The sequence below is a fragment of the Cyclopterus lumpus genome, chromosome 7 (genome assembly GCF_009769545.1).
Source record: "Cyclopterus lumpus isolate fCycLum1 chromosome 7, fCycLum1.pri, whole genome shotgun sequence".
In the NCBI taxonomy this organism is placed as follows: Eukaryota; Metazoa; Chordata; class Actinopteri; order Perciformes; family Cyclopteridae; genus Cyclopterus; species Cyclopterus lumpus.
This window is the reverse complement of record NC_046972.1, coordinates 2112336-2123240: the sequence shown is the minus strand read 5'-3', so window position 1 is coordinate 2123240 and position 10905 is coordinate 2112336. Positions and strand designations below refer to the sequence as shown.

The 10905-nt window shown below is 46.3% G+C and overlaps 1 protein-coding gene across 2 annotated transcripts; it reads left to right on the top strand.

Moving 5' to 3' along the window:
- Window positions 1-3779: 3779 nt before the first annotated feature.
- Window positions 3780-10905, top strand: si:ch73-70k4.1. Of its 2 annotated transcripts, XM_034537606.1 has the most exons (5): window positions 3795-3965; window positions 5160-5292; window positions 5586-6154; window positions 7091-7271; window positions 8630-9160. In XM_034537606.1, exons 1-4 carry the CDS (start codon window positions 3838-3840, stop codon window positions 7161-7163), a joined length of 903 nt encoding a protein of 300 aa, XP_034393497.1. In that variant the 5' UTR covers window positions 3795-3837; the 3' UTR covers window positions 7164-7271; window positions 8630-9160. The 2 variants fall into 2 exon arrangements, with proteins under 2 accessions (XP_034393496.1, XP_034393497.1); XM_034537605.1 differs by having other exon boundaries at window positions 3780-3965; window positions 7091-10905.

Genomic DNA, 10905 nt, shown 5'->3' with positions numbered 1-10905 from the left:
TTTAGAAAACCTTTATTTTACATTAAAAAACAAAAAAACAAACAGAACATTGCACTCACTTCAAAACCAATCAAACAACAAAAACAACCAAAACCAACAAACGCAACGCTTCTGTCCGCTGGTGGTCCTGAGACCCCGTTTCAATGCCATCGCTTCAGTCCAGGTTTCTCCTCCTCTGGGCTGAGTCGCTCCTCAGGGTTGCATCTGAGGGTCACTCCTCTGGGCTGCTCCTCCGGGCTGCTCCTCTGGGCTGCTCCTCCGTGCTGCTCCTCTGGGTCGCTCTTCCGTGCTGCTCCTCTGGGTCGTTCCTCCAGGCTGCTCCTCTGGGCTGCTCCTCTGGGCTGCTCCTCCGGGCTGCTCCTCCGGATCTCCGGCCTCCTGTGCTTGGCTGTCAGCCTCCTCCTTCAGCCCTTTATTCACCACTGTCCTGATCTTCTGAAGCCTATAGATCTCCTGGCGTGTAAACCCTCTCTTTGTCTTGTTCTTCATGTGAAGCCGGATAGATTTAATCAGTTTTTGCAGATCGGTGAAGTGCTTCTCCACTTCACACTTCCTATTTTTTGTGTCTTTGAGGAACCATTTCAGCCTGGCCAGACTATATTCCCTCTGACAGTCACTTTCATCAGAGGACCCACTCTCTACCACAGAGTCATCATCCATACTGGACTCAGACTCATACCCTTTGCCCAAAGGTGCCTTTTTTTTTTGCGAGCCTTCCTCGTCCCCCCCGGCCTTCCTCTTCAGAGGATGAAGCTTCTCCTCACCCTCCTCCATTTCCACCTCACTTTCTCCTACCCTGACCTGCCCACACTTTTCATTCCCTCCTCCTTCCTGCCCCCTACCCACCTCCACCTGTCCTCCAGTGCACCCCTGGCTGTCCTCCTGAATATGTGCCCCCCCCTGGGCCGTCCCTGCCCCCTCTTCTTCCACCTGCAGTACTACACCTGCCCTCTCCCCCTCCATTTCCTGGGCCATCTCAGCCCCTTCTTCTTCCTCATCCTCCTCCTGCTGCTGACCCATCTCAGCCCCTTCTTCCTCTTCCTCCTGCTGCTGACCCATCTCAGCCCCTTCCTCTTCTTCTTCCTCCTGCTGCCCCACCTCTGCCCCTTCTGTGTTCACCTGCTTCACCCCACTTCCCCGCTCTGTGATCACCTGCCTCCTCCTGTTGCTGCTCCCGACCCCACTCCGTGTCCTCTCTGTCTTTGGGGTCCCCCCTGGTGTCGTCCTGTCCACCAGCCTTCCTCTGAGGACAGGCCCTACTCTGATGCCCTTCCCTCCCACAGTTAAAACACTTCATATTGTCAGTTTTTGCATAAATGATAAAAAGAGAGTTATCAGCTCTCACCGTGAAAGTGATGTCCAAGTCCTCGCTCCTGCCATGAAGCAGCATGAAGCATTGCCTCCTGTGACACCACGTGCTTCAATAGTGGAGAGCTGCTCCCAGAGTACATCTTCCTCACCTGGGACGTGACCCTCCTGTGCTTCGACAGCTCCCCCACCAGTACCTCGTCCTTCACGAACGGCGGCACGTTCGCCACCGTCACCCTCACCGCCGCCGTGACCAGGGGAGAGACGGGGACGTGCGTGTCGAACACCACGACCCCGCTCTCCACCACCGTGTTGACCTTAATGATGCTGTCCAGGAATATGACCACAGCTTTGTTCATCCGGGCAGCGGACTTCACGCTGCTGTAGCCCACCACCTCCCCCACCGCCAGGCTGCAGTCCTCCACCGAGCACGGGAACACCGGCATAAGCCGAATCCCGTGCCTGCGTGTTGGCCAGCTCAAGTCCATCTCGGCTAGCACGCCCGCCGCTAGCACTCCGCTAGCCCGCCGTTAGCACGTCGCTAGCGCGCGCCGGTGGCTCGCAAACACCCACACTCAACCCACCAAACCCCCCTCGTGCACACAGTACCCCACTCGACACCGACACATACACTGCTCTCACACTCACTACAAGACACACAGGAAAAAACACCGTCAACTCCGAACATGACGCTCTCCGCTCCCAACTTCCGACCTCACGCTCAGAGAGAGAGAGAGAGAGAGAGAGAGAGAGAGGGAGAGAGACACATAGAGAGAGAGACACATAGAGAGAGAGAGACACATAGAGAGAGACAGAGAGAGAGAGAGAGAGAGAATCAACAAATGCATGTAGGGCAGAATTAGGCAGATATCCCCTTAGAATTAACATTAACAAACGAGCACTCAATTTTTGGAATCACCTTCAAACAAGTTCACAAGACACCCTCCATTTTAAAGCCCTCCAGAACCAAGAGCTGAACCCAGAAAAGAGTCTCCTGAGTCAGTTGGTGCTGAGACTAACAGAACCCGGACCAGTCTCACACCAACACTGCTTTACAAATACCAGTAAACACAATTATAAAGAGAAGCAAAGAAACATATTTGGAACATTGGAAAAAGGAAACTGAAAGTCAAAGTAGATTAGAACGTTATCTGGCCCTAAAAAGAGATTATGATCTCTTTTCTATCAGGGGTAAGAAGCAGAGACAGATCCTGACCAAGTACAGGCTCAGTGACCACCACAGACAGACAGACAGGTACAGGCTCAGTGACCACCACAGACAGACAGACAGGTACAGGCTCAGTGACCACCACAGACAGACAGACAGACAGGTACAGGCTCAGTGACCACCACAGACAGACAGACCGGTACAGGCTCAGTGACCACCACAGACAGACAGACAGACAGACAGGTACAGGCTCAGTGACCACCACAGACAGACAGACAGGTACAGGCTCAGTGACCACCACTGACAGACAGACAGACAGACAGGTACAGGCTCAGTGACCACCACAGACAGACAGACAGACAGGTACAGGCTCAGTGACCACCACAGACAGACAGACAGACAGACAGACAGGTACAGGCTCAGTGACCACCACTGACAGACAGACAGACAGGTACAGGCTCAGTGACCACCACAGACAGACAGACAGACAGACAGGTACAGGCTCAGTGACCACCACAGATAGACAGGTACAGGCTCAGTGACCAATTGGCAATCGAAAAAGGCCGACAGAAGAAATCTTGGCAACCAAAAGAAAACCGAATATGTGGTCACTGTTCGAAAGGTGAGGTTGAGACAGAGATGCACTTCCTCCTCAAGTGTGATAAATATACAGAATACAGACAGACTTTATTGGACCGGCTGGACTCCCAGATCAAAGGTTTCAGAGAACTGGGAGAATCCTCCCAACTAAGAATCCTCCTAGGAGAAGGAAACACAGCCCACCTTGTTGCACCTCATGTCCTGTCATGATACAACCTGAGGGACAGTGAGTGAGCAACACACACACACACACACACACACACACACACACACACACACACACACACACACACACACACACACACACACACACACACACACACACACACACACACACACACACACACACACACACCTTTTATTGTGTCCCAAGAAACACAACTGTACTTTCTTTCAATGTAATTATTTATGTCATATTATTATTATTATTCATATGAATTGCATATTTTTTTGTGTTACTTTGTCTCATGCTTTGGCAATATTGTTGTTGCACCATATGTCCTGTCATGCCACAGCCTGAGGGACAGTTTGGAATTTGTGATTTTGGGCTGTGCAAAATAAATGTCATTGTATTGTACAATGTATGAAGAGAAAGACCGCATGGCCTAGTGAGAGGCTGAGATGACGGGACGGTATACACTCCCGGACAACAGAAGGCGGTAGCACTTTCAAGCTGTTTGCGATCAGCTATTAAACCAGAGAAGAAGAAGAACATGCGTAAGCTTCCGTTTCTCACAGGGGCGCGGCGTTTTCGAAATGAAATGGCTGAGAAACATTCCACGTCCAAACTCAAACGGAATAAATCGTCTGTTAAAGACCTCCAGCCGGTAATTAGTTCACTGAAGAGGAGTCACACGGCGTCGTGTTCCAGTGGGATCACAGCTGGCAGGTGGGTGTTGTGTTCACGTGGTCGAAGCTGAAGCTAAACACGGTTTTCTTCCACCAAACTCGGTCCCCCGTTCTGTCTCGTGACTGTAAAAGCCCCCACCCCCCCGATAACATATTAACAGTGGCTTACGTGGGTGACCGAGCGCAGCTGAAAAGCCTTTACCATTAGTGGGTGTGGCTAGTAAATGAGGTGTTACGGTTTAACAAGCGACCCTGTCAACTGGCGACTGACAGCCGAACGCGTCCGTTATTGTCGTAGTTACGCTAGCTGTTGAAAAAGGGAAGAGAACATAACGTTAGCTGTCCTCATGAATGCCGCACTGTTTATTTTGTATATGACATCTATATATACGTTTTATATGAGAGGGTTTGAAAACGTGTAACAATGTGGCATTCACGAGGACAGCTACGTGTTCTCATCCTATGTTCTATAGCTGTCGTTACTACGACGACAACGGACGCGTTCGGCTGAAAGTCGCCAGTTAACACGGTCGCTTGTTAAACCGTAACACCGGCATGTTTCATGGTCTTCAAATTAGACCAAACTAACTAACTAAAATGTAACATATTAAAGTAAGGTTTTGATTTATTCCAGGTTATCTTAGATTGCACAGATGCACCCTAATGAGTCATAACTTAGTGTAAGACTAATTCCTTGGCAGCTTTAAGGAGAAGTTCCCCCTCAAATGGAAACAACCAAATGGGAGTGAGCTGATGGATGGAGAGTAGTCAAACAGTAAATCAACAACACGACATTTAACAGAATCTGCATTGGAGATTTCACAGATAAAGTGGTTATTAGGCATTTGTATAGCACAACACTTCATACACTTAAATCACCCTGTTTCTAAAAATGCGAGTGTATTTTTGCCTTCGACATTTTAATATACGCAATGTGAATCCCTCTTACTTTGTTCTTCACACAAGCAGACACGGTGCACCAGATCAAAGAGCGCTTTCATAAATAATTTCATTGCCAGATTAAAAATGCATACAAAATAATTTTGAAAAAGGAACAACCCAGCATCATATCCTGACGGGGTTTGGAAGATTAAATCCAATGTTTATACACGTGGAAACTCGTGATTAAAAAAGCTGCACATTTCTTGTGATTTAGAAACACTGGGTGAGGGCTTGAACAGATATGGTACGAGTAGCTGTATGTAATATGCTGTATGTAATATCTGCTCTACAGGTCGGTGTGGTGGAGCAGCGAGCAGCTGCCTGCGGAGGAGAGCCTGTGGGTGTTGGTGCTGAAGTCTGCTCTGCCCTACCTGGAGAATCAGCACTGGGACCTGGTTCCAGATCTTCCGCATCCATCTGCAGCGGTATAGTCCTACTGGGTTGAGTGTGTTTATTGGATTAGATTGTTTTGACAAAAGACTGCTACCAAAACCTAAGAGAGATGCAGGGAGATGGCCTGAACGTTTCTAATGCGGATGGGCTATAATGTATGTCGTTTTTTGTAAATATCACAACAATGAACATGGTTGACTTTCCTTTTTTAAATAATAATTTTGATGTCTTTTTTTGATATGTTGCAAATTGAATCATTTGTCCCTTCAATTAAAATGCTGCTGGCATTGAGTGTTGCCTCTGTTCTTTCCTCGTGCTGCTTTAGAAACCCACAGCGATAAAGCCAGATGAACAGTGGTGGTGTGACCTCAGCGAAGAGGTGGCCCCCTTTCCTGAACCCTCTCCACCTTCTCCGAGGACTTCATGGAGTCCAGATCCTGTCGGTATCCGCTCCTCCCAGCAGGACCTCTCAGTACACACCCAACTTGGACCAGATTCGCCCGCCAGACCGGCGTCGTCTCACAACAGGCAAAGTCAAGACGGCAAGACAACATCTCTACAAGCCCTCGCCAAGAGACCACCGCCATCCCTCCACAGCTGGGAGGGGCTGGCATCATCAGCCGGACCATTGAGTGTAGGAATACACAAGGGGAGGACAGGAAGAGAGCAAGAGGAAGACACTGGACCGGTCAGCAGACGGCCTCTCGCAAACCAGGTGAAGGTGTCTAACAGCCGAGTTTGTCTGCAGAGGCAGGAGGAAGAGGAGGTGCACACAAGTGTCAGAGGAGATGGAGATGGAGGAGGAGGAGGAGGAGCAGCAGCAGCAGCAGCAGCAGCAGGGGGGAGGGGAGGGCTGCGGAGCTGCCCCATGTGTCTGATGGTGTTCCCTGTCGGGTAAGAGACGCTACAAACGCTTATTTTCACTAAAACCAGACTAACGTAGGGATTGTCTCTCCTCTCTTCTGTTTCCTACCAAAGTACCTTGAATTGAGTTTCGGTCCCACTCCACGGCTCTTTGTTCAACTGCCTTTTATTCACAGCTTTCCCTTCATTTTGTGTCGAGGCGCGGATTGTGGTTCGGTCTCCACAGAATCCGGTCACATTCACATGATGATCGTTTATGTCAACAAAAACTGTAACGACACATGTATGCATGCACACACACTCACACTCACACACACTCACACACTCACACTCTCACTCACTCACTCACTCACTCACTCACTCACTCACTCACTCACTCACTCACTCTCTCACACACACACACACTCACACACTCACACTCTCACTCACTCACTCACTCACTCACTCTCTCACACACACACACACACACACACACTCACACACTCACACACTCACTCACTCACTCACTCACTCTCTCACTCACTCACTCACTCACTCACTCTCTCACACACACACACACTCTCACACACTCACACACACTCTCACTCACTCTCTCACTCACTCACTCACACTCTCTCACACACACACACACTCTATGTGGAAGAAACAACCTTGAAAAACAGCTAAACTAAACAGACACTTATTATATTGTAACTCATCCCCATAATGCTGCTCAGACTTGATTATGATGCACTCAAACTATTCAGTAAAGCATAGTATTGGGCGAATGCAAATGATCACGCTATGATGATGTGTTCAAATATAATCTCATAAAAAAAGAATGCTTGTGCATACTCCTTGACAACTTTATCAGTAGCTTAAATGGCCGTCTACGGAAGCCCCGAAGGCCAAATTCTGCTGCTACATTTTTAAGTCCGATCTAACTGTCAGTACAAACAGGAGATCTCCTTGTTCCTGTCTCTCCAGGTTCACCCAAATGGACTGTGACGGCCACCTGGCCCAGTGTCTGTCAGAGGTGAATGTGGACATGACCTGGTGAGCCGACAGCTGGCTGCCGTCCAGGAGGAGATGCACACACACTCGGGATCATATTGTGGGTTTCCCATGCGTCCTGGGAAACCTGGAAAGCAGTTAACCAATTTTCGGGGTGGGTGATGTGACCTAAAACTTAAATCACAGTATTTTCGAGGGTCTTTGAGTAACTGTAATATATCATGTTATTACAAGATTAAAAGGGATACTCAAAACGCAATTCTCTGTAAAGGAACATATGTTGAGAAAGCAAAAATAGATATTGGCTCCAGATAAGAATGAATATAGACCCACGTGTGTTTTGGCTCACCCCATAATGTAAATGGAATATTGATTCCTTCAGAGTTAGTAGCAGCCATACTGTTGTTTTATGTTGTGAATGAACTCTGTGCGCCAACACATATAGAACAAGTTTCTGTGTTGTGACCAAACGTTATACTGGGGACTTAATACATTTGTGAAAACATGGAAAATGAGAGGTAAATTAAATGTGTGTATGAATGTTAGTTACTGCTGATGGGCACATGGATCCTTAGCCCCTCCCATCAATGTGTGAATGCGCCTTGAGTGGTCATAGTATGTCATCAAATATTTCATTGTATAGTTTATCATAACATAAGTTGTTAAATAGTGTGCCCCATAGACTAAGAAGTGGACGTAGTCATCGTTGGTTTGTAACAACTGAACAAACTGAAGCTCTGCTTCAATGCAGTTTTCAAAGACTCCACTGCAGATGTTTTAATATTAATTTCTAGTACACTTCAAGTTTGTATTATTTGTATCAAATAAACACAGAAAAAGGTGTTAGTTAGATGATGAATAGTGGATTATTGCAATGTTCTAATCTCCCAGTACGAACAGAGTAGCGGTGATCAGAGGATGTGAGGAGGGCTCACAGCTGGAGCCTCTGCAAAGAGGAAGGACTCATTTCACGGAAAACCAGTATCATTTTTAATAATTACACATATTTACAAATATGCATTGAAGCAAAATGAAGCATATCAAACCAGCATTATTTTGGAACATGAATCACGGACCGACTTCATTCATTTTTAGTTCAAGATTTTCTGTTTCCTCGATGTTTGAGTGGCCTTCACTGTTCTGCAAAGTGGTTTTCAGGACTCCCAGTTCATCCTTTGGCCCCTCAAAAAAACAACCAATGTGCAAACAGATCAACTAATGATGGCGTTCATAAAATGCAGCAAATGAGATGGAGTTTGAGGGGTTGGAGGAAGAAGCCTCCTCGGATGTTGGGGTGTGTGTGTGTGTGTGTGTGTGTGTGTGTGTGTGTGTGTGTGTGTGTGTGTGTGTGTGTGTGTGTGTGTGTGTGTGTGTGTGTGTGTGTGTGTGTGTGTGTGTGTGTGTGTGTGTGTGTGTGTGTGTGTGTGTGTGTGTGTGTGTGTGAAGGCCCTACAGCTAATTGAGACCATTTGACTCAGGATCAGCTAATTAATCCTGTTATGTGGTTTTCAGATTCTATCAGCCACATCAGTCAATGGAGAGCTCTTCACAGGCGTAGAGATCAGCAGAGCTCACTACAGAGGCCTCGAGCTCTTTCGGTCAACAGATCCCAGTCTTACTGAAACTGAAACGGCCTTAAACCTGAACCTCAACTCACGGCTTGTGCATACTTGATTTGACCAGCGCAGCACCGAGCTGGCTTCACACTGGGCAGCTGTTGGAGAGGTTTCCTAATTTCATTCAAGACATATGTGACCAAATAATTAAATACAACCCAAGAATGAGAATCTGATCAAGCATTTGATGCCAACTTTGGATAGTTGAGAGTTCAATAGTCAATGTCATGGACTCGTGGTCGGTTCTCTAGAATATTGGGCTTGGTGTAGTCCCTAAACCTGACACAAGAGGCAGGCTGAGTCCGAAGAAGAACAGCCGATGCACATGTTTATGTAACTCTGTTGCTCTCCTGAAGGTTTCTTCCCTTTTTTCTATTTTTGGGGAGTTTTTCCTGATCCGATGTGAGGTCAAAGGTCAGGGATGTCGTATGTGTACAGATTGTAAAACCCTCTGAGGGGAATTTGTAATTTGTGATTTTGTGATATACAAAATAAACTGAATTGAATGAAATGTGGTACAAAATAAACTGTTGTGTTTGCAGCCTGCATACAAGGACATTCTTGCATTTCTTGCCTCCTCATGGTCACACATGTTGGACTATTAAGATAGGTCCACGTTGATATGGACAGGTATAAAAACATAATGGTAACATGGTATCTTTCAACCTGGACCCTAAGACCCGTGTTTTGGGGTCTAAGTGACTCATGACAACAGTTTTCGACATCGGTTCAAGGAGAACGTCGTTAAACGGGCTACAAATCGCTCTGGGGAAGAGCTTGTTCTCCCCTGAAACCCCTTCATGGAGAAACAGACCAAAGATCTTTGAGATGATGGTCGGAGAAAGGCACCAGTCACCTAGAGCACTGCTATGAGGAACAGATCTGTATGTATTCTGAACAGGTTCAACAGAAATAGTTCCTGACAAATAAAATAGTTCTTCAGTTATCTGCAATGAAGTGACTTCACGAGAGTTGACCATGAAGTTTGGTGGAATAATAACATTCTATGACTCCTGCGTAAGGATTGTGTTATGCCGAACAACCACTGTTGAAAACAATTTATTACTGTGTGAAGCTCCTGTCGACTTTATTAAACAATAATTTGTACAGATCCAGAATTAGATGAGAGACCTGGGAATAAATCTGAATTGTGCAGAAATGGTGTTACCTCTATTTTTACCTGTATATATAAATCAACATAGTTCCTCCATCAGCTCGACTCCACTCCATATACATTGAACAAACAGAACAGTGTCAGTGTTGTGTGTTTCTCCCCTCGCCCCTTGTAGTTGCCACCTGTAGAGGCCAATCCTGCTGCACCTGGGTTCCCGAAGGCAACTGGCCAATCAGCTGAGGGCCCCGTTTGAAAAGGAGGAAGCAGGAAGAGTTTGGGGCGGTTTTTGTTTGACGCCATGCAGACTGGCACTGCTAGGTGAGAAGGTCTGTGGTGAGAGGATACGTAGATACGTTGTGTTTAGAAACATTAGGTTATTGGTTGGTGCTCCTTCTGTATTTGTTATGGTAGAACATTGTTAGAGAAGCATGTGAAGCCATTTAGTTTGTTTCTTTCCTAGAGGTAGTTAGCCAGGCCTAGTTTTAACTTGATTTATATTTGTTTGGCACAACCACCACTGTCCCAACCTCTCCAACTTCAGGGAACCACAACCGCATGTGAATAAATCTAGTTTAAAAACTCATACTTTTGACCTTTTTTCACATTCTTCTGCAATAATTTGCCCCTTTTGTTTTAGATGTGGCCTAGAAGAGGAAACCTTTTTACACTCGACTAAAGGGTGATGTGTCTCCAGTATTCATGGTGTTGTCCTTCTATTGGACTTGTTTATTGAGTAACGTTACAACATGGAATTATCTCCCTCAATAGGAATGTGGCTCCTTGAAATGGATAGTTGGGTAAAGAAAATAACTTATTGGTTGAGGAATAAGAGTACAATTTTACAAGATATGGTAACCCTGCTTGGATTATATGGTAAATCTCCCATCGCATCACATTAATTGTGTCTATTATTTCTGTTATTTATCATTTGATGGTTACATGCTCTAAGTCTGTGTTAATGTGTTTGTCATTTTAAAAAAGCGATTGAAAATATCTGAGTTTTGTGTCTGAAAACACTATGGAAAGAACCCTGCAGATAAATAAAACCTTTTTCTCTA

Excerpts from the sequence above, each read along its gene's own strand:
- si:ch73-70k4.1 (XM_034537605.1), top strand. The coding sequence starts at position 3,790 with ATGCGTAAGCTTCCGTTTCTCACAGGGGCGCGGCGTTTTCGAAATGAA. Across the intron at positions 3,966-5,159 it reads AGTGGGATCACAGCTGGCAG|GTCGGTGTGGTGGAGCAGCG; the intron begins GTGGGTGTTGTG and ends TCTGCTCTACAG. Across the intron at positions 6,155-7,090 it reads CTGATGGTGTTCCCTGTCGG|GTTCACCCAAATGGACTGTG; the intron begins GTAAGAGACGCT and ends CTGTCTCTCCAG.